The sequence below is a fragment of the Mobula birostris genome, chromosome 22 (genome assembly GCF_030028105.1).
Source record: "Mobula birostris isolate sMobBir1 chromosome 22, sMobBir1.hap1, whole genome shotgun sequence".
Taxonomy (NCBI): Eukaryota; Metazoa; Chordata; class Chondrichthyes; order Myliobatiformes; family Myliobatidae; genus Mobula; species Mobula birostris.
The window spans coordinates 5,896,100-5,920,654 of record NC_092391.1 but is presented as its reverse complement, the minus strand read 5'-3'; the positions used below and the strand labels follow the sequence as shown (position 1 = coordinate 5,920,654).

The 24,555-nt window shown below is 43.6% G+C and overlaps 1 protein-coding gene across 3 annotated transcripts in view; it reads left to right on the top strand.

The window, feature by feature from the left end:
- LOC140186043 (DENN domain-containing protein 1A-like) overlaps positions 1-24,555 on the top strand; it is a 630,918-nt gene that overhangs the window by 581,247 nt on the left and 25,116 nt on the right. For all 3 annotated transcript variants that reach the window (XM_072239859.1, XM_072239860.1, XM_072239858.1), the window contains one exon: positions 3,652-3,740. In XM_072239859.1, coding sequence (XP_072095960.1) covers positions 3,652-3,740 — 89 coding nt within the window. The remainder of the gene's footprint in view (positions 1-3,651; positions 3,741-24,555) is intronic.

The window sequence follows — 24,555 nt, the reverse complement described above, 5'->3', positions numbered from 1 at the left end:
TTTGCTGCTGGCTGGTTAAATTTCGTTGCTGGTGAAAATACAGCGTAAAAACTTATTTAAGAGTCTCTTAAATCTCTCAAATGTATCTGTCTCTACCATTACCCCTGATTCGGCATTCCACGCACCCACCCCTCCACCACTACATCCACATCAGTGACCTAAAAGACCTACCCCTGACATACCCTCTATACTTTCCTCCAATCGTCTTAAAATTATGCCCTCTTGTGTTAGCCATTTCCACCCAGGGAAAGATCTCTGGCTATCCACTCGATCTATGCCTCCTATCATCTTGCACACCTCTATCATCACCTCAATAGAGCATTCGTTACATATCATAAGCCACATCACACTGTCTGTGTTTTCTTTAAGAGTGAAAATGTTTATTTTTGTGTAGTTTGTTGATTCTGTGCATTTTGTGTAAATTTTTCTGTTCAAGAACCACCTTTATTTCACCTTCTCCTAAATTTTAGATGTACATTTGTAATCCTTTTAATAAGCATTTCAAGCTAACAGCATCTATTGGTTTCTCTATGTTTGGATAGAGGTTTACCATTTAATGGAAGAATCTGAAGATTCCAGTTTCAATATTGTTTATTGCCATTCTTCAGTACATAAGTGTAAAGGAGAACAAAGTGATTGTTAGTCCGAATTCAGTGTAAATTAAAGACACATATGTAAGGCTCCTTTTCATTGACTACAGCTCTGCCTTTAATACCACCATTCCAAATAAACTGATTGCTAAGCTCCGGAACCTGGGTCTTAGCACTCTCAGATCTGCAGCTGGATCTTCAACTTCCTCACAGACAGGACCCAGGCTGTAAAAATATGGGCAACACACATCAAAGTTGCTGGTGAACGCAGTAGGCCAGGCATCTCTAGGAAGAGGTACAGTCGATGTTTCGGGCCAAGACCCTTTGTCAGGACTAACTGAAGGAAGAGCTAGTAAGAGATTTGAAAGTGTGAGGGGGAGGGGGAGATCCAAAATGATAGGAGAAGACAGGAGGGGGAGGGATGGAGCCAAGAGCTGGACAGTTGATTGGCAAAAGGGATATGAGAGGATCATGGGACAGGAGGCCCAGGGAGAAGGAAAAGGGGGAGGGGAGAAAACCCAGAGGATGGGCAAGGAGTATAGTGAGAGGGACAGAGGGAGAAAAAGGAGAGAGAGAGAAAGAATGTGTATATATAAAAAAAACAGATGGGGTACGAGGGCAGGTGTGTTTTTATACACACCTGCCTCTTGGTTTTTTTGCACTACCTTACTTTCCCTTTCCTATTTTCTATTTATGATTTATAATTTAAATTTTTATTATATTTACTATCGATTTGTACTCCAGGGAGCGCAAAGCGCAGAATCAAATATCGCTGTGATGATTGTACGCTCTGGTATCAATTGTTTAGCGACAATAAAGTAATAAAGTAAAAGTAAATTAAAAATACACAATAACCATAAAGAACACAATAAATATAAATATAAAGCAACCCTATAATGTGTACACACACACATAAGATTAGCTATATACATAGACTGATTGTATGTACAAAGTGTAAAGCAGCTGTGGATGGGGGTGAAGGGTGCAGAGATGCTGTGGAGAGGAGTGACATGTGGATGTAGTGGTGGAGGGGTGGATTAGTAGGTGGAGGTATTGATCAGCCTGATGGCTTGGGAAATGTAACTGTTTTTGAGTCCAGTGGTCCTGGTGTGGATGCTACATGGCCTCCTCCCTGATGGGAGTGCGACAAGCAGTCCATGAGCAGGGTGTATGAAATCCATCCTGATATTGTTGGGCTTTTTCCAGCACCTTTCTGAATATATGTCCTTGATGGTTGGTAGGCTGTTTGCCGGTGATGCGTTGGGCAGTTTTGACTATCTACCGTAGAGCCTTCCTGTCCACCGCAGTGTAGTTTCCATACCTTGCAGTGATACAGCTTGTTTGGAAGCTCTCTATTGCACGCCTGTAGAAGGTCAAGAGTAATGATGCGCACTGTCCAGCTCTTTTCAGCCTCCTCTGAAAGGAGAGCTTTTATGACCTTGCAGGAGGCATTCAGGACTACGAGAGGTTGTGTGAGACGGCACTCCCAGGAGTTTGATATGGCTCACAGTTTCCACTGCTGTGCCACCAAAGTAAAGAGGTGTGGGAGTGGTGCAAGTTTTGAGGTTGATAACTATCACCTTTGTCTCGGTAATATTGAGATGGAGGTTATTTGCTTTGCACCAAGCCTCCGGCTCTTCCACCTGCTCTCTGTAGGCCACCTCATCATTGTTGTCGATGAGCCCACCACTGTTGTGTCATCGGTGAACTTGACAATGAGTACAAGTATGGGATCTGTGTTCTGAACCTGGTGGTTGAAGAGAAATCATCTAATTCCCTTTGCTACTCAGTAACAGGCTATTGCTTCTTTTGAAAAAGCTGAAAATATACTCAGTAGCCACTTTATAAGGTACAGGATGGAACACCAGATGATCTTCTGCTGCTGTAGCCCATCCACTTCAATATTCAATGTGTTGTGCGTTCGGAGATGCTCTTCAGCGCACCACTGTTGTAATAAGTAATTATTAAATTCTGTCACCACCGTGTAATTTTGAACCAGCCTGGCCATTCTCCTCTGATCTCTTTCATGACGGGTTTTTCTTTCTCACATCATTTTCTATAAACTCTAAAGCAGGGGTTCCCAGCCCTTTTTATGCCACGGAGATGACCATTAACCGAGAGGTCTATTGAATCCCTGCCCTAGAGACTGTTGTGCGTGAAAATCCCAGGACATCAGTAGTTTCTGAGATACTCAAATCATCTTGCCTGGCGCTATCAATCATTCTACAGTCAAAGTCACAGATTACATTTCTTCCCCATTCTGATGTTAGGTCTGTACAACAACTGGACCTCTTGACCGTGTCTGCATGCTTTTACGCATCGAGTTGCTGACACATGATTGGCTGATTAGATATTTGCATTAACGAGCAGGTGTATAGAAGTGCCCAGTAAAGTCACCACGAGTGTATATCCAGTAAAACAATATTCTTATTACGATACAGCGAGTGTTAAATGAGCCCTGGATTGTTTTCTGAACCATCTCTGATGCGTTGGCCGAGTTTCATGTAAAGTTAGAAGCAAACAGGAGCAAGTTTCATCGTCAGCAGGATGGCAGCCTCAAGCTAGTGAGTTCAGCTCTCCGTTTGCCTTTGCCCTGTAGCTGTGTAGATTGCCCTAAATCTGCATGGATTTCCCTCCAAGTTCAAGTTCATGTTCATTGTCATTCAACCATACCCATGCGTACCGCCAAATGAGACAATGTTCCTCTGGACACAAGGTGCACTCACATAACACATAAAGCAGCACAAATAAATTAACAAATAGTACGGTGCATATACGATACAAGTTAAAAAGTAAACAGTGCATTGCTACTGAAGCTTCTTGCGTGTTGAGACCTGGTTGGTGGCAGGGAGTTCAGTAGCCTTACAGCTGGGAGAAGCTGTTTCCCATCCAAAAAGTCCTTGTCCTAATGCTATAGTGCCTCCTGTAGAAATTGGTTAAAACATTGTTACTTTGAGTATTCTGTCTGTACTGACCATTTCTTTAGCCCCTGAGCACTTAGAGTTAAACTTTAGTGATAATTTCTACAGTTATTTCTAACACTATGCATGTGTGTTTACAGGCAAGACCTCCAAGACCACCAGTTAAGAAGCCAAGGAGTAATGCACTATCGGCAGAGACTCGAATAGCCTCCATTTCAAGCCCAGAGCAGTAAGTGCTACTTCTAACAGTTAAACATTCTTATTCCAAAATGAATACATGGCTTTTACAATTCGCACTTTGAATTTTTCATTTAATAGCCCATTTAATCCTGACATTCTCAATTTGCAGGTAATTATGTTTGCAAGCTTAGCTTATTGGCCTCACGTTTAGCATACTGAGTGGTTTTTATGTCCTGGGGATTTTTATCCTCGCGCAGACTACTTTTGACAGGGTCAGGTAGGAAATCTGTGAAGTGTTTCGTTGTGTAACTTCAGTTAATATGTATCATGTCAAACTGCAAAAAGATGATTCAAAATATGTCTGACAGAGTTAAACAAATACATGTTTTTAAAAATCCAAATCGTTCACATATTTAGAACCAGTATGAGAAAGATAATTTCATATCCTAGTTGTGTGATCTTGTGATGCTGCTAACGGTGTTAACTCGGTAACTCAATTCTGACAATTCACTCATAGGTGTGCCTCTATTTTCTTCACCTATCACTTTCTAGCTTGTCCTCTTTCCCCTCCCCACTCCGGCCTCTTATTCATCTCCTCAACTGCCTATTAACTCCCACTGGCGCTACTCCCCTTTCCGTTTTCATGGTCCACTCTCCTCTCCTATCAGATTCCTCCTTCTCTAACCCTTTGCCTTTTCCACTATCACCTCCCAGCTTCTCACTTCATTTCCCAACTGGCTTTACCCTCCAGTTTCCCTTCCCTCCACCTTTTTTATTCTGGCATCTTCCCCCTTCCTTGCCAGTCCTGATGAAGGATCTCGGCCCGAAACGTCGACTGTTTATCCTGACCTGCTGAGTCCCTCGAGTATTTTGTGTGTGTTATTCTATTTTTGGGCCTGTTTTGTTCCAGTGTACTCCTGGCACTAGATTACTTCAGTAAGGCCACAATCGCCTTAAATGGTTGTCTGAGTCATTCCATTTTCCAATAATGGTTACATGAAGGAAACTGTCAGATTTTTTCTCTCAACTTTGTTCTGCTTCTTGTTATCAATAATGAATTAAAATAACAAAGGGATTCTGCTGTGCGAGGGCAAAAAAAGGTTCGATGTGCATCAGTCTGCATTGTGTGTGTATCACAGAACAACACACTGAACAACACATTGAAGTTATCTACAAGCTTAGGTTAAATGTCCTGAATTTTCCCTTAAAGACAAGAGATTCTGTAGATGCTGGAAATCCAGAGCAACACATTAAATGCTGGAGGAACTGAGCAGATCAGGCACCACCTACGTAGGGGAATAAATGGTTGACGTTTTGGGCTGCAACCCTTTGTCAGGACCACAAAGGAAGAGTAAGAAGGTGGGGGAGGGGGGAGGAGGAGGAGGAGAGTAAGTTGGCAGATGATAGGTGAGACCAGGTGAGAGGGAAGGTGGGTGGCTGGGGGAGTGGGGATGAAGTAAGAAGCTGAGATGGTTTGGGTGGAAGAGGAAAAGGACTGAAGAAGAAGGACTCTGAAGTGGACTATGGGAGAAAGAGAGGGAGGAGTCGGAGGTGATGGGCAAGTGAGGAGAAGAGAAGGGCTGAGAGGGGAGCTAGAATGGGGAGTGGAATGAGCAAGAAGGGGGAGGGTGGAGGAATTACCAGAAGTTCGAGAAATCAATGTTCATGCTGTCAGGTTGGAGGCTACCCGGACAGAATATGAGATGTTGCTCATTCAACCTGAGAGTGGCCTCATTGTGGCAGTAGAGGAGGCCGTGGACAGCAGACACGCCGGAATGGGAGTGGGTAGTCGAAATGGGTGGCAACTAGGAAATCCGGCTTTTTATGGCAGATGGAGCGAAGGTGCTCGACAAAACAGTCTCCCAATCTAATCAGGTCTCACCAATGAAGAGAAGGCCACATTGGGAGAACCAGGTACAGTAGATGACCCTGGCAGACTCACAGGTGAAATGTTAACTCACCTGGAAGGACTGTTCGGGGGATGAATGGTGCTGGGGAGGAGGGTAGCCCTTGTCCCTGTTGCAGGGTTAAGTGACAGGAGGGAGATCACTGGGGAGGGACAAGTGGACAAGTGAGTCACACAGAGAGTGATTCCTATGGAAAGTGGAGAGTGGGGGGCAAGGAATAATGCATCTTAGGCCTTGATGTTCCTGAAAGTATATTAACGTTTACAAGGAATGAAATGTTCCTCTTCTTCGCATTTAATCAGTGTTTCTACACCATCTTGTGAAAGGTAACATCTCTTTCTTGAGTGTCAGTATCAATGCCAAGTACTCAACTATGCATAGTAGTTGATGGTCCATCAAGTTACTAATACAGAGTTATGGAGTCTTAGAATCCTACAGCATGGAAACAGACCCATTAACCTGACTCAGGCATAACTTCAAGGTGATTGAAGGAAAGTATGAGGAGGCTATCAGAGGTAGGTTTTTTACACATAGAGTGGTGGATGTGTCGGATGCACTGACAGGGGTGGCGGTAGAGGCAGATACATTATGGACAATTAAAGAAACTTGCACGTGGATAAAAGGAAAATGAAGGGCGCTGTGTGAGGGAAAGGGAAAATTGATCTTATTCTTCATAAGCACATCACCCCTACTGGGGCACAGGTTGCCGATAGCAGCTCACCGGAGTCCTCCGTCCTGGGCTGTCTTGTGGCTTCCACCTTCTCCACACAGCTTCAGATTTCTTCTAGATGAAGATCCTTCCTCTCCCAGGGATGAGGTCCTTCGAGCTTCTGCTGCCGTTTCTGGGTTTTATGAGATGGAGTGGCTAGCCCTATTCCCAACCTCCTCCTTTCGCAGCCGGGCTTGGGACTGGCCATGGCAGTGATGCAGATTGATCTTACAGTAGGTTAAAGGGTTGGCACAACATTGTGGGCTGAAGGGTTTGTACTGCGCTGTATTGTTCTAAGCTCATCCACGTAGACTGTGTTGCCGAGTGAGCTAGCCTCATCTGCCACGTTTGGCCCTCAGTCCCCTAAATCTCTCTTATTTACGTACTTAGCTAGGTGGCTTTTAAACGTAGCTAATCCACCCACCTCAACCATTATTTTTTTCTTTTTAATGTCACAGAAGCAGAATTAGGCCATTCGGCAAGTCAAATCTGCTCACCATTCCATCATGGCTGATTTATTATTCCCCATTCTCCTGCCTTCTCTCCATAACCTTTGACACCACTTTGTTTTACCTCTGACTCTAAACAAAAGAATCCTATAATGTTGTTGCCATATTTACCACCTTACGCATTTCAAGCCTCACTTAATGAGGCTGTTGAGGTAGTTTTCATTTTCACAAAATTTTTGTCATGGCATTTCATAGCCAACTTCTGTTTGGATATTTTCAGGGTAGAGATGTGGCCATTAGTAACCCTAACCACAGATCCGTTAAAGTTAGCAGGGCGGGTCAGTAAGGTGTTTGTAAGGATTTAGGGGAGTAAATTCTTTATTAGTTGAGGCATAGAATCAGTCAAGTTTAATATCACCGACAATGGTCGTGAAATTCATTAACTTTACGGCAGCAGTACAATAAAATACATGATAAACATTTCACCTGTGAGTCTGCCAGGGTCATCTACTGTACCTGGTTCTCTCAATGTGGCCTTCTCTTCATTGGTGAGACCTGATTAGATTGGGAAACCGTTTTGTCAAGCACCTTCGCTCTATCTGCCACAAATATAGGCAGAGATACTGAATTAAAACAAGTATATATATATATATATTTCTATTAAATAGCTAAGTTAAAAATAAGTAGTGCAAAAAAACCAAAAAAAGTAGTGAGGTAGCATTCACTGTTCAATGTCCATTTAGGAATCGGATGGCAGAGGGGAAGAAGCTGTTCCTGAATTGCTGAGTGTCTGTCTTGAGGCTTCTGTACCTCCTTCCTGATGGTAACAATAAAAAGAGGGCATGTCCTGGGGTTAGGTCCTCAGAGATATTGACACCTAGGAATTTGAAATTGCTCACTCTCACTACTTCTGATCTCTCTATGAGAATTGGTTTGTGTTCCCTTGTCTTACCCTTCCTGAAGTCCACAATCAGCTCTTTGATCTTGCTGATGTTGAGTGCAAGATTGTTGCTGTGACACCATTCAGCTAACCGGTATATCTCGATCCTGTACGCCTTTTTGTCACCATCTGAAATTCTGCCAATAATATTTGTGTAATCAGCAAATTTATAGATAGCATTTGAGTTGTGCCTAGCCACACAGTCATGGGTATAGAGAGAGTAGAACAGTGGGCTAAGCACATGTCCTTGTGGTGTGCCAGTGTTGATTGTCAGTGAGGTGGAGATAGAATCACAGAGAACCTACAGCACAATACAGGCCCTTCAGCCCACAAAGCTGTGCCGAATGTCATTTCCAATCTGCACAGGTTGTGGGCTTCTGGTAAGAAAGTCGAGGATCCAGTTGCAGAGGGAGATACAGTGGACTAGTTTCTGTAGCTTTCCAATGATGACTGTAGGAATGATAGCGTTAAATGCTGAGCTGTAGTCAATAATCAGCATCCCAACAAAGGTATTTGCATTGTCCAGGTGATCCATGGCCGGGTGGAGAGCCATTGAGATTGCGTCTGCTGTAGACCTATTGTGGCAGTAGGCAAATTGCATGGGTCCAGGTCCTTCCTGAGACGGGAGTTGACTCTAGCCATGACCACTGTAGATGTGAGTGCTACTGGACGATAGTTATTAAGGCAGCTCACACTACACTTCTCGTTCATATGTACAAGGTGTCCATAAGTTAGGCTTTCATAACACAAAATTCTCTGCAGATGTTGGTAGTCCTGATGAAGGGTTCCAGCCCGAAACGTCGACTCATTGTATCCACGGATGCTGCCTGACCTGCTGAGTTCCTCCAGCGTGTTGCCAGTATTCTAAAACCACTCAACCACTTAAATTGCCAGGACTTTGTCTAAGTGTTGAAACCTAATGATCACGTTAGCAGGAAAACTTGAAGTGCTTTGCCAGGCGGGTACACCTGTGCATAGATTACAAATTGCAGTGTCCGTATTCATTTCGAGAGTATAAAAGCAAGTATGTAATTCTGAGACTTTATAGGCTATTGGTCAGACTGCATTTGAAGTGCTGTGAGCAGCTTTGGGCCTCTTATCTAAGAAAAGATGTGCTGGTATTGGAGAGGGTCCAGAAAAGATTCAAGTGAATTATTCCAGGAATTAAAGAGTTAACATATGAGCATGTCTCTGGACCTGTATTCATTGGAGTACAGAAGAATGAGGGGGTGAAACCTACCAGATATTGAAAGGCCTAGATAGAGTAGTCGTGGAGAGGATGTTTCCTATAGTGGGGGAATCTAGGACCAGAGGACACAGCCTCAAAATAGAAGAATGTCCCTTTAGAACAGAGATGAGGAGGAATTTCTTTGGTCAGTGAGTGGTGAATCTGTGGAATTCCTTAGCACAGATGGCTGTGGAGGCCAAGTCATTGGGCATATTTAAAATGGTTCTTGATTATTCAGGGCATCGAAGGTTGCAGGGAGAAGGCAGGAGAATGGGATTCAGATGGATAATAAATCAGCCATGATGGAATGGCGGAGCAGACTCAATGGGCCAAAAGGCCTAATTCTGCTCTCATGTTTTATGGTCTTTGGACCGTGGGAAGAAACTGAAGCACCTGGAGGAAACCCACGCGATCATGGAGAGAACGTACCGACTCCTGTCCAGACCACGGCAGGAACTGAACCCTCATTGCTAACGCTACAAATCGTTACACTACCGTGCCGCGCTGGAACAAAAGGGATGTGTAGCCGAAGGTGGTGTCTCTTAACTACCTGCTGCCCCTGTCCACCTCAATGTTAGAGGTCAAACTTTAGGGAGTTGCAAAGTTTAGATCAAAGTTATGGTTTAAGCCTGGAGGGAGGTGTGTGGTCTTGGCAGGTATAGATCAGCTCATTAGTGAAGAAGTTAACCTGATAGCATGGTCAAGAGTAGCTTGTTTCACCGTGATTAAGAGCAGACTAGCACCGTCAGTCAAAATGGATTTATCCTGCATTTAGTGAACTCACCCCACCAGATACGACCGTAGATGTGTAGAGCGTGAAGTATTAATGCTTTGATAATTCTATTCTACCCCATGCTATTAAGCCCTATTAAACGTAGTGCTTTTCTGCCTATCGAGCAATCAAAGATCAAGTATCATTTTTATTCACCAATACATTTACATGTAGTAGGAATTTGCTGTGGTGTGTTGGCACAACATGCACATAAAACAACAACGTAGAGAAATTAAAAAAAAATTCTTTATGATAATTTACTGTATAATCAACTCTCATTCCACTTCCTATGGACTCACGTTCAAAACTCTACATGTTCCCAGTATCATTTATTTACTTATCTACTTTTTTTTTGTAGTTGCACAGTTTGTCTTCTTTTGCTCATCAGTTGTTTGTCCGTCTCTGTAGTCTTTCAATGATCCTATTGTATTTCTTTGTTCTACTGTGAATGCCTGCAAATGAATGAATGTGGTGACATAGACTCAGTGGTCATTTTATTAGGTACACCTGTACACCTGCTTATTAATGCAAATACCTATCACATGCCAGTAAACTCAATGCATAAAAGCATGCAGTCATGGTCAAGAGGTTCAGTTATTGTTCAGACGACATCAGAATGGGGAAGAAATGTGACCTAAGTGACTTTGACCGTGGAATGATTGTTGGTGCCAGACAGGGTGGTTTGAGTATCAGAAACGCAGATCTCCTGGGATTTTTGCGCACAGCAGTCTCTAGAGTTTACAGAGAATGGTGCGAAAAACAAAAGACTTCCATTGAGTGGCGTTTCTCTCGGTGAAAACGCCTGGTTAATGAGAGAGGTCAGAGGAGAATGGTCAGACTGGTTCAGACTGACAGTAAGACAGCAGTAACTCAAATAGCCAGTGTTGCAACAGGTGTGCAGAAGAGCATCTCTGAACACCCAACACATCGAATCTTGAAGTCGATGAGCCGCAGCAGCAGCAGACGATGAGCATACAGAAATTCACTCGGCGGCCACTTCATTTGGCACCTCCTGTACCTAATAAAGTGGCCACTGAGCGTAGATGCGTACTTTGATAATAAATTTACTTTGAAATTTGAAAAATAATTTCAAGGTTAAAGTACAAATTTGGAATAAAATGTGCATAAATATTAACTTGTATTTACAATGTAAGCAGCTTTATCAGAAGCAGTTTAAAGTGTTCACAGTGCAGTGACTGAGGTAATAGATAGAGGGGGGTTGTTCAATAATATAATATTTATATTATTGTGTCTAAAACTTGTACATTTATTAACTCGCCCATTGTTACTGAGAATTTGAAGTGACAAGCTGCTAGGCAAAGTGGAATTGCCTGAAGACTATTTTCGTATTAAGAGGTGTAAGCTTTTGCATATGTTGGGAAGACTGTTGGTGAGTTTGCCAGGGGGGAAAGGCCCATCCATCCTGGCAAGCCTGTACACTCTCCCAGGTCTGAACACCGACATCCGGCACATTCTCTCTGTTGAAAAATGACACTCAGAAAAAGAAAGCCAACAAGTCAAGGTAACACACACAATATGTTAGAGGAATTCAGCAGGTCAGGCAGCATCTATGGAAATAAATAGACAGTGGACATTTCAGACCGAAACCCTCCTTCAGGACTGACAGGGAAGGGGGAAGATGCCAGAATAAAAAGGTGAGGGGAGGGGAAGGAGGCTAGCTGGAAGGTAATAAGTGAAGCCACAAACAAGAGAAAATCTGCAGATGCTGGAAATCCAAACAACACACACAAAATGCTGGAGGAACTCAGCGGGGCAAACAGCATCAATGGAAAAGAGGACAGTTGTTTCAGACCGAGAAGGGTCCATAGATGCTGTCTGGCCTAATAGGTGAAGCCAAGTGGATGGGAAAGGAATCTTGTGGGAGAGGAGAGTGGACCACAGGAGAAAGGGAAAGTGAAGGGGACCGAGGGAGAAGTAATAGGCGGGTGAAAAAAAGTGAAAGTTCAGAGTGGAGAATAGAGGAAGAACAGGTCAAGGTCACAATTTACTAAGAGTTCAAAATAAGTGTATTATCAAGATATGTATATGTCACCATATACTACCCTGCAGTTCATTTTCTTGTAGGCATTCACAGTAGAACAAAGAAATACAATAGAACCAATGAAAAACTACAAAGACTGTCAAACAACTGATGTGCAAAAGAAGACAAACTGTGCAACTACAAAAAACAGTAATAATTTGAACATGAACATAGAGTCCTTGAAAGTGAGTTCATAGGTTGTGTTTAGTGGTCAGGTCACTGCTGAGGTGAGTGAAGTTGTCCACGCCAGTTCAGCAGCTTGATGATTGCAGAGTGATAATTATTCCTGAACATTGTGGTTTTGCACTTGAGGCTCCCTGTGCCTCTTTCCTGATGGCAGCAGCGAGAAGAGAGCACGGCCTGGATGGTGGGGGTCCTTGATGATGGATGCTGCTTTCTTGTGACACCACTCCTTGTAGATGTGCTCAATGGGCAAAGAGGGCTTTTCCTATGATGGACTAGGCAGCATCCACCTTGTAGGCTTTTCCACTTCTGTTTTCCTGATTGCCCGACTTCAAGCTTAGCTGTAACTTTATTATTGTTTTGTAGTGAGGGGCGTACTTCAGGTAAGCCTGATCAAGCTGTACTGAACCAGTGTGGATAACTCCACAACCTCCAGACCAGAGGTTCCCAACCTTTCTTAAGCCATAGACCAAAATCTTCAAACAAGGAGTTCGTGGGCCCCATATTGGGAACTCCTGCTATAGACTCACTTGCAAGAGTCTCTATAACTCATGATCTCAGTAGTATTTATTTACTTATAATTATTTGCACAATCCATCTTCTTTTGTGCACTGGTTGTTTTTACAGACTGTTTGTCAGTCTGTATTTGTGCATAGCTTTTCACAAGTGCTACTGTATTTCTTTATTTTCTGTAAATGCCTGCAAGAAAGTGAATGTTAAAGTAGTGTATGGAGACACTGCATGTGATAATAAATTTACTTTGATATCGGATTGACAAATTTGCATCCTATCTTGTACATTGTACATTTCCCATCATAAATCTTAATCCCAGATAAAATAAATTATTGCTGGATTTTGTATTCTCTAAATGTATACCTTCCTGTCTGGAATATAGAGAATATTGTGTGTTTTCAGTTAGAATATTTCTTCCCTTGTAAAGCCTGAAAAACAGTCTGTTGTTAATTGCATTCGAGACCAGCATAAAGATGAACAGCGGTAAATGCTTCTGTAGTACTGTCACCAAATCCAGCATGTTTTTAACCTCCAGGAAGTTGTAAATTAGCACCGATCGGAAGGTAGGTCCATTAATGTTGCTCAGCGAACGGTTGTGTCTGCTGTGGAACTTTACTGCCTCCTTGTGGAAGTGGCAGACAGTGCAGATCACTGACAAGCAAAGCATTTAAATGTGATGTGGAGAAGGGTCTCGGCCCAAACCATCAACTGTTTGTTCATTTCTGTGCCGACGGCCTGACCTGCTGAGTTCCTCCAGCATTTTGTGTGTTTTGAAAGTTTAAATAACCGCTTAGTTTTATTATTTTTATTTAAAGATACAACACGGAACAGGCCCTTCCGGCCTGTCGAGCATCGCTGCCCACCAATTAAACCCTAGCCTAATCATGGGACAATTTGCAATGTCCAATTAACCTACTAATCAGTAGGTCTTTGAACTGTGGGAGGAACCCACAGCACTTGGAGAAAACCCACACACTCATGGGAAGAAATGTACAAACTTGCTGACGAACATGCCGGAATTGAACTCCGAGCTCCGACAACCCAATCTGTAATAGTGTCACGCTAGCCGCTACGCTACCATGGTGCAAATTTTTAGGTAGTTTCCAAGTTTTTATATTCTTCTCCTTGAGCTCCTAGCTCCCAGTGGAGCATAGGCCATTGATGACCTCCCGGCTTGGAGTCGTCAATGTTTCTGCCATCCATTGTGAAGGGGATTAGCCTACAGAGCTTCACCAGAGCCCTGCTGGCCGGCCTTACCCGTTTCGACCTCTTATGAAGGGGACGTAGGGTTGATCTTTGAGAAGTAAGGTTTGTATTAGATAGGAATAAAAGGTTTTATCTGTAAGGGAGAGGTTAATGACATGTATTTAAAACAAAGATGGGATTTCAATCCTGAGTATACAGTAACCCCAGTGACGGTAGTTATTTTCAGTAATCTGCGGTTTATAATACAATGCTGCCATTCTACATTTGACACATGCCATGTCAATGCCTTCGTTTTGCATTCCTGTATCTACAGTCTGTGCACACACGATGATTATGCATAAGGAATTGGTGAATGCTGGGTTATATATTGATAGTAACCTTCTATTAATTTATTTCATGTAGCTCTTTAATTTGTCAGTGAGAACGTTCTTCTCTAAGGTTTTGTCGTATTTTTAATTAGGACTGAGCATTCACCTCTACTGCACAGGTCAGGTAATTTATAATTGAATTCCTTTAGAAAATTTACATCTTTTATTAACCAATTTTTGTATTACTTGTATATAAAGCTATATGGACATCATTAATATTTTGCAAACAATTCACCACTTGGAATATATATGAGTCGAGGAGAGCTGACGGACTCCTCAGAGACGAGATGCTGTAGAGGTTAATGCATTCAGTGTGTAAATTTTTTCTAAGTAATGCATTTCAATTTACTGTTTAATTTTACTTTCCACAGCAGTGCTAAGAATATGTGAGGCTAATTTTTTTTTTCTCTGTCGCTGTTATAAAGAATAATGAAAAGTGATAGTATTAAAGCGATTGTCCGCTCTTGGTCACTTGTTATAGGATCAGACACTTTGTTTCAGGTCTCCAAGCACAAATGTCGCATTTTCAAACATTAAGGCGCTGTACCTGGCCTCCCGAGGTGCAGTGCTTGGCTGCATATGCAGGTGTCAGAAGTGTTGGGTGCCACAGTAGTGTAGTGGTTAGCACGAAGCTGTTACAGCTTGCAGCTCCACTGTCCTCAGTAAGAAGTTGGTACATCCTACCCATGAGCATGTGGGTTCCCAACCTTTTTTATGCCATGAACCAATACCATTAAGCAAGGGATCTGTGGAGCCCAGGTTGGGAATCCCCATTCTCCCACAGTCCAAAGACGTACTGGTTGGTAGGTTAATTGGTCATTGTAAATTGTTCTGTGGTTAGGCTGGGGTTAAATTGGTGGGTTGCTGGGCTGTGCTGTTCATTGGGCTGGAGGGGCCTGTTCCACACTGTATCTCTAAATAAACAAATGTATTGGGCAGAAGGTACCAAGTCACTCAAGCTGACCAAGGAAGACAAAAATGTAAATTAGCAAATCAATTCAGTTATTAATAATAAGCTGAAGCCCAGTTTACTGCCTTTTTATTTATTCAGAGATACAGCACTGTATCAGGCCCTTCTAGCCCAATGAGTCCGCAAAGCCCACTGCACCCTTGTGACCAAATAACCTCCTAACCCATACATCTTTGGACGGTGGGAGGAAACCAGAGCACCCGGAGGAAACCCACACATTCATGAGGAAAATGGACTAACTCCTTACAGACAGTGGCAGGAATGCCTTCTCCTTGTAATCTGTGGTGCCCTTACTAATCAAGAACCTATCACCTTCCACTTTAAATAACTTGACCTTCACAGTCGTCTGGGGCAATGAGTTCCACAGATTCGCCACCCTCTAGCTATAGAACTTCCTCCCCATCTCTGTATTCTGAGACTATGCCCTCTTACTTCCAATCTCGGCCTGATGCTGGCTCTGTAAGGCTTTATGCAAACGGCTGCACTACTATCCCGCCCTGTTGGGGTCCTCTCTTGTCTCTGTCAGGCAATCTAGAAGAACAGTGGTGCAGAGTAAAGGAATGATAAGTGGTAACTTGAGTTACTCTGTCTGTGAACTGCAAGTGATCACTGAAATGATCAAATAAACAAATTCATTTCTGTTTCTGACTGTTGAGTTAGCCAACAAAAAAAATGAGGTTGTAAGGTCAGTGCAGGGAAAGGTCAGTCTATCACAGGAAATTGCTCCCCGCCATTGAGCACATCTACAAGGAAAACAGCATCATCGTCAAGGGCATGCTGTCTTCTCACTACTGCCATTGACGCGGAGATACAGGGACCTTAGTTCCCATGCCACCAGGTTCAGGAACAGTTATTACCCCTCAAACATCAGTGCCCTGAATCAGCATAGATAACTTCACTCACCTCAACACTGAACTGATTCCACAGCCTACAGATTCACATTTAAGGACTATACAACTCATATTCCCAATGTTATTTATTTATTATTATTTTGTATTTGCACAGTTCGTCTTCTTTCTGTACATCTGTTGTCTGTCCGTCTTTGTGTGTAGCTTTTCATTGATTCTGTTGTGTTTCTTTGTATTTATTGAGAATGCCTGCAAGAAAATGAATCTCAGGGTAGTATATGGTGATGTACAGCTACTTTGATAATGAAGTTACTTTGAACTTTGAGCTTGATATTTTGGTTACGTGGGTTTGAAAGCCCATCGATGTGAAGATGTGCTTTTGCAAGGAGTGTCTTCCACTGCTCGCAGTTCTGCTGTGTTGCTATTGGGAACGCGAGGTGTAATCAGTAAAGTGAGGCACACTGGGATGCCACACGGCACCAGCTCGTGCATCCGATTGTTCATATTGCACGCTGGCAGTTTTGGAAGCTAGCCACTTCCACAGAGGGAGAGCAGACATCAACACACTGCGCTGTGACAGATCACACAATGGTGTTGGCAAAGCTCAGTGTTTGAAGCCTCTCCTCAGCCAGGGGAATCCTGAAGGAAGCACAGGGGAATTAAAACAACTTCCAGCTGAAAATACAATTAACCTGCGTTATAAATATAGCAAATTCTGCAGACACTGCAAGTCCACAGTAACGCATGCAAAATGCTGGAGGAACTCAGCAGGTCAAGCAATATCTATGGAAATGAATAAACAGTGTTTCAAGCCAAGACTCCACATTGCATCAAAGTTTGGTTAACTTAGTACTGATGAAGGATCTCAGCCTGAAACTGTTTATTCACTTCCATAGATGCTGCCTGGACTGCTGAGTTTCTCCAGCATTTTGTGTGTGTTGCTCTGCATTTCCAGCATCTGCAGAATGTCAGGCAACATCCATGAGAAAAAGTACAGTCGATGTTTCGGGCTGAGATCCTCCGACAGGACTGACCGAAGGGTCCTGGCCCAAAACGTTGACTGCACTTTTTTTCCGTAAGTACTGCCTGGCCTGCTGAGTTCCTCCAGCATTTTGTGTGTGATGCTTGGATTTCCAGCATCAACAGATCTTCTCTTATTTGTGATCTGCAGAATGTCTTGTGTTTATATTTGTATTTCATTCTTGACCAGTCCATCAGGGAAAAAAAAATGAATTTTAAAAAACACTTGGATCATTCTTTTATATTCTCTCTTCCCTTCAGGAAGCATTATAGATATTAAAACAAAAACTTCACACCATCTTAAAAGTTTCTTCCCTCAGGCAATTAATCTGATCAGCCATTCTAGTTAGCCCCCACACCCCTCTTTCTGTTACCCCCATCACTACACTACCTATAAACACTTTAAACCACTTTTCATAATGCTGTTGACATTGTAAAATACGTTGGTATTTATGTACTTAAGCACATTACCTCTCACTTTTATATAATTCTGTAATCTTTGTAATTGTTGAATGTTGTTTTTTGTTGCACCCTGACCAACATACCATAGCAAATTCCTAATCCATGGAAATGTATATGAGAAATAGGATAGGTTCCTGTAGTGGGTGAGTCTAGGACCAGAAGGCACTGTCTCAGGATAGAAGGACGTCCCTTTAAAACAGGGGTTCCCAACCTTCTTTATGCCTTGAACCCCTGCCATTAACTGAGGATCCAGGTTGGGAACCCCTGCATTAGAACAAAGCTGAGGAGGAGTTTCTTTAAGCAGAGGGTGGTGATTCAGTGGAATTCGTTGCCACAGATAGCTGTGGGGGCCAGGTCATTGGGTATCTTTAAGGCAGAGGTTGATTAGTCAGGGTGTGAAAGGCTGCAGGGAGAAGACAGGAGAATGGGGTTGAGAGGGATTATAAATCAGCCATGATTTAATGATGAAGCAGACCTGATGAGCCAAATTGCCTAATTCTGCTGCTGTATCTTATGGAATAAAGTTGATCCTTAATCCTTATTCTGTACTTTAATTTATTCTTGACCAGTCCCTCTGGAAAATGAATTTTTAAAAAAGCATTGGGAATCACTCATCTTTATATTCCCTAATTTTAACTGAGTTAAATATTTAAAAAGAGAAGATGCTATAATTTCTCTCCTGTTGTTGTGGTACTGTCACTGAAAATCTCAATTCTTTTATCAACAGTCACGAACAATTTAAATCAAATATGAGTGGCTGATAATTAACATGTACTCAATGTGAAAATGCATTGTACTAATTTTAGGTTTAGAATTTTTCACTGGGCATACCCTGTCTCCACTAGAATAAAGAAAACTGGATTTTGAGTGTGTTTTGCACCCGCTTTGTACTTTGGGAATTCAGATAAGACCTGTGAGCAGAATTAGGCCATTCAGTCCATCGTGTTTGCTCCGATAGATTGGGTCCTAAGGGAGTCTGCCTGAAGTGGCACATTGGAATCCTGTTCTGAAGCACTCCCTCTTCACCTTCACCAGCCCGGTCAAACAGGACAATACTCCGTTTTCTGTTTCAGCCGTTCTAGGTATCAGCTGGAAAATATCAAGGCAATCTGGTTCAAGACCGGATCTGCTCTTCTGCAGATCTCAGATCTTCTGATCAGAGCCACCCCACGCCAAACTTTTTGTCTGTCATGCATTTCGATCCTATTGCAGGGAGTAAAACTATTGAGAGGGGTGCTGTTCCTCAGCTCTGTAATTGGGCGCACGCAGGATGTTTTGCCATAAAGGAGGCAAGTTTCATGGAGTCTGGATCAGAAGATAGGTTCAGATTCATTTATTTATCATGTGTACGTGAAAGCACGGTAACATAATGGTTAGCACATTGCCCTGTCTGTAAGGAGTTCGTACGTTCCCCCAATGACGACATGATTTCCTCCTGGTGCCCTAGTTTCCTCCCACATTACAAAAATGTACAGGTTATTAGGTTAATTGGTCAGCGTGGGCCAGAAGGGCCTATTACCACGTTGTATCTATAAATGAAATAATATCAAATTAAATTGAAAAACATACAGTCAAATGCATCGTTTGCAGTAACAACCAGATGTAAGGATGTGCTGTGGGCAGCCCACACGTCTTGCCACACACCCCAGTGCCAGCATAGCACACTCACAATGCTCAGCAGAACAACACAACCAACCACAACAGGAGCTAAACAAGTCCCGATACCACCCTCTCCCCTCCACCTACTCACACGCCTACGGACCGGCTCCAAACCCAGGATGTCCCGATACCACCCTGTCCCCTCCACCTACTCACACGCCTACGGACCGGCTCCAAACCCAGGATGTCCCGATACCACCCTGTCCCCTCCACCTACTCACATGCCTACGGACCAGCTCCAAACCAGGACAAGTCCCCATACCACCCTCTCCTCTCCACCTACTCATACACCTATGGACTGGCTCCAAACCCAGGATGTCTGGATACCACCCTCTCCTCTCCACCTACTCACACGCCTACAGACCGGCTCCAAACCAGGACAAGTCCCTATACCACCCTATCCTCTCCACCTACTCACACACCTACGGACCGGCTCCAAACCAGGACAAATCCCTATACCTCTCTCCCCTCCACCTACTCACACGCCTACGGACCGGCTCAAAACCAGGACAAGTCCCCATACCACCCTGTCCCCTCCACCTACTCACGCGCCTACGGACCGGCTCCAAACCCAGGACAAGTCCCTATACCACTCTCTCCTCTCCACCTACTCACACGCCTACAGACCGGCTCCAAACCAGGACAAGTCCCTATACCACCCTGTCCCCTCCACCTACTCACACGCCTACGGACCGGCTCCAAACCAGAACAAGTCCCTATACCAGCCTCTCCTCTCCACCTACTCACACGCCTACGGACCGGCTCCAAACCCAGGACAAGTCCCTATACCACCCTCTCCTCTCCACCTACTCACACGCCTACGGACTGGCTCCAAACCAGGACAAGTCTTCTTGAGAGTCCTCTGCCCCGGAGTCTCAGAGTTGCAGATATTGGGCTTCTGACTTCCGGAAATACCAACCCAGAGGCTTTGACCTTCAAGTCTCACCCTCTGGACTTAGGTCTTCAACGTTTGGGTTTCGACTTCCAGTATCGACTGTAGAACTCACCGATCACAAGACTTTGAACTCCAGTCCTTGACAACCAGACTTCCACTGACCTCTGACCCCGGGGACTCACCGACCTTCATTCACTCTTTGTGCCGTTACCTTTTCCACAAAAGAATTATACGCCCTAATACATTATTCAAGTCTAAACTACTTCAAAGTTCAAAGTAAATTTATTATCAAATAAATAAGCTATAGATAGCAAAAACATGAGATGAAGAATCCTTGAAAGTGAGTGCTTAGGTTCTGGGAGCAGCTCAGTGATGGGGTGAGTGAAATTCCCCCCTCTGGTTCAAGAGCCTGATGGTTGAAGGGTTATAACTCTTTCTGGTGATATGAGTCCAGAGGCTCCTGTACCTTCTTCCTGACGGTAGCAGCAAGAAGAGAGCATGGCCTGATTGGTGGGGGTCCATGATGCAGAACAGCTTGCTATTATGTTTAAATATGTTTTCTGCCTTTGTTTTAAATATTACAGTGCAAGACTCCTTCATTAAACATAAAAGTCCCTGTTTTTCTTACTAGTGTTAATTTTTTGCATGAAACTAGGTTTGTCTCTATGAATTCCTTGATCAAAATTCACTGGGAATTTTAATCCGTTCTGACAGAAAATGAACCCTCAAGATGTGGTCTGTCCTCATTAGAATAAACCCACACCATCAGAAGCTCTGAAGCGAGACTTAGTGTATGTAGGGCTGAATTTGTTACACGATACTTAACAAGGAACAGCCTCTGCTGTCATTGTTGTCACAAGCAAACAGTAACAGAGGACAACAGAAGACATGATAACTAGACGTTAAAATATTGAGGAGAAGTCATCCGCATTGTAGCTTAGCCCGGGGATTAGGAGGCAAAGCTTGCACAGTCATGCGGTGATCGGCGGCGTGTATCGCTGAGATAGACAGAAAAAATCTCCTTTTGTGTTAGCGGTGGATGTTTTCTGTGTACCAACACTCGCTGTGACCTGCCTTTCTGCAGACAGCCTCCTCAGTGTGAATTCCAAGCAGGTAGCGGGTGGTAGACGTCAGAATTGCTCACTGAATCAGATTAATTAGGAATGCTGGGCGTTTTGCTGAGAATATAATTCCAGGAGCTTGAAATTCAAAAGAAGCAAGGAATTAAAAGAAAACATTTTTCTTTTTAACATCTCTGTGTGACCTTGTAGGCAAAACATCAATAATATTTGGAACATATTTGCACATTATTCAAGAGTATTCAATATTCAAGATTGTTTAATGTCATTTGCAGTACACAATTGTAAAGAACAAAATAATTGTTACTCCGGCTCAGATGCAGCTCAAAAAACACAATAAGATAAAGATCATAATATTAAAAAATGCACTAAATATAAAGATAGCTTATATACATTGATAGTATGTCCATAAAGTGATGCTAAACATAGGTGTGTCTGTATATACGGTGACTCTGACAAGAAATGATAAAGTAGTGTTGGTTGGGGTGTGGAGGGGTGGGTTAGTGGGTGGAGGTGTTGATCAGCCGTACTGCTTGGGGAAAGTAAATATTTTTGAGTCTGGTGGTCCTGATGTGGATGCAATGTAGCCTCCTTCCTGATGGGAGTGGAACAAACAGTCTATGAGCAGGGTGGATGGAATCCTTCATGATGTTACTGGCTGGATGAAAATGTGCAAGACTTTAACTTTGCTATTCTTTCCTGAAATGTATGCGATCTATTTGAACACATTTAATATTGACTGTTCCCTAACGTCTGACTGTGTAGACCTGTCTACAAAACAACACAGAAATAAATCTGTTAGCATAATAATGCATTGTACCCAGTGAAAGGTGTGGGAGTCATGCAGTGCAGAATCGCCTGTGAACGCTGAAATTTTATGCTAATAATAATTCTGAAGGTAAAATGCTGATAAACCTCTATAGATGCACAGCACAAAGTATCCTAACTGGTTACATCACGGTCTGATATGCCCAGGAACAAAACACCTACTAAAAGTGGTGGCCTCTGCCCAGTCCACCACAAGCAAATCCCTCCCTACCACTGAGAACATCTACAAGGAACACTGCCACAGTAAACCAACATCCATCATCAAGGACCCCCACCATCCAGGCCATGCTCTCTTCTCATTACTACCATCGGGCAGGAGATACAGGAGCCCTAGGTCACACACCACCAGATTCAGGAACAGTTACCTTACAGCCACCAGGCTCCTGAACCAGTGAGTTTGAGCCCCAGCTGAGGCAGCGTGTTGTGTCCTTGAGCAAGACATTTAACCACACACTGCTCCAGTCCACCCAGCTGAAAATGGGTACTGGCAAAATGCTGGGGGTTAACCTCGCGATAGACTGGCGTCCTATCCGGGGGGGGGGGGGGGGGGTGGCAGGAGTCTCGTGCTGTCAGTCGCTTCACGCCACGGAAACCGGCATAAGCACCAGCCTGATGAACCTATAAGGCTCGGGACAGACTTTATTATAATAACTAAACTAGAGGCACCTGGCCAGGTCCCAACAGGTACCCAGTGTCTGCCGTCATGTTCAGAACTAACTGGCAGACAAGATGCCAGATTATGAGTAATGGTCAGGAAATAACCACAGCTGGGGTCATGTTACAAGGAGAACTTCCCACTGTCGGGGTACTGTGGCACACTGTCCCTCTAAGCTGCGTGGCCGCACAGTAGCTGAAATACTCTCACGCCCATAGCCTTTGTTGCCCAGCAGCTGAAATTTTCTTTTATATACTGTTAATATAAAGTGCAGCACAGTTTTCAAATAAGGGAAATGTTACTGTGGCACCAGGTATAAGATGTGCTTCACAGGTGAATCCATTAGGGTTGTTTATCTGGTGCTTCTTGTGCGGCCTCCTCTACTTCATTGAGACTCGACACAGACTGGGATACTGCTTTATCAGACACCTTCACTCCATCCATCCTAACAGCCAGGATCTCCCTATGGCCACCAACTTCCATCCCCGCACTGACGTTTCTGTCTGTAGCTTCCTTCACTTTCACATCAAGCCAGAGGCAGAGTGGAGGAGCAACGCCTCATGTTCTGTCTTGGTTAAGCTTCAACAGCATCACCATCGAACTTTCTCATTTCCAGTAGCCATTCCTCTCTGTCTTCCCTCCCTTCGTTTTCCCTCATCCCTGTGTCCCCTTTACCTCTTCCCTTTGCCTTCTCCTGTCTTCATGACCTGCCCATCATAAACACCTCCCTTCCTCCCTCCCTCTGGTTCCCCACCTCTTTCCCTTTATTCCATGGTCTACTGTCCTTTCTGATCAGGTTTAATCTTTTTCTGCCTTTTGCCTCTTCCACCTGTCACCGTCCAGATTCTCAAATCATTCTCACTTTCCAACTCCTCCCCAACCACATGGATGTATATAGCAAGGGTGCCTAAGATGTTTGCACAGTACTGTATTTGTCAGCTTGGAGCGCTGACAGTGAGTAGATGGAGCAAAGGATGTTGGAAATGGCGAAGATGGAGTGCCATGAGAGGGGTGCGGGGCCAGTGGCAGAGAAGGGGTGCCGGGGGGGGGGGGGGTGCAGACACACCCAGCTCTGAGACACCAGGCAAGGTTACTTGGTTCCAAACAATTGGTTTATTGATAACTACAGAATATCTCTCTGGTGCTTCCCACTCCCTTCCCCTCTTCCCAACCTAGAGATCCGTATCAGGATCAGATTTATCATCACTCACATATGTCATCAAATTTGTTTTTTTTTTGTAACAGTACAATGCAATACATAAAATTACTACAGTACTATGCAAAAGTCTTTCGGCACCCTAGCTATATATATGTGTGTCTCAGACTTTTAGCACATTATTCAACCTTCCCTTAACCAGGATTCACCTACCACCCACCAGCTCATGCTTCTTCCGCTCCCCAACCCCTTTACTCTGGCTTCTGCCCCTTGATGAAAGGTCTCAGCCCAGACCATCAACTCTTTATTCTTCTCCATAGATGCTGCCTGACCTGCTGAGTTCCTCCAGCATTCTGTGTGTGTTGTGTAAGATGTGTTATGTTGATTTACTGAGCCCAGCAGCTGGAGTTACAGCAAAGGGCCGCAATGTCCCTGCTGCCTGTTTGAGTCCTTGCACTGTTGGTCTGCTTTCTGTCAGTGTTGTGGTGGGCACTGGGGAGAGTCACTGCAGGAAACCTGCAACAGGAGTTGGGGCTCAGTTACCTCTAACGTCGCTGCTGTGACCAATCAACAGAGAAACTAGCAATCAAGTCTAGTTTATTGTCACATGCATAATTATGGATACAGTGCAATTAAAACTTGCTCTCAGGACATCAGACAGTAGGCACAGACAACACACTAAATATAAATGATACACTGTGTTCGATCTTTGTTTAATTTCTGATCCTTAGGGTTCTTCCGGGATTCAAAAATGGCGAGCAGTCGGAATTCCCAGATTTCGGTGTATTCTAGAGTACAAACAAACATACAAATACTAAGTAAAGAGCTGAGAAACAATGCTAAGAGGAGAATTAATGCTAAGGGGTGTAAGACAAAGGAATGAATACAAGGTGATGCTTCTGAAAAATCTATCACTTTTATAGATAAGATGAAGAAAATTCCTTAGATAGTGATAAATTAGTTAATAGACTACATA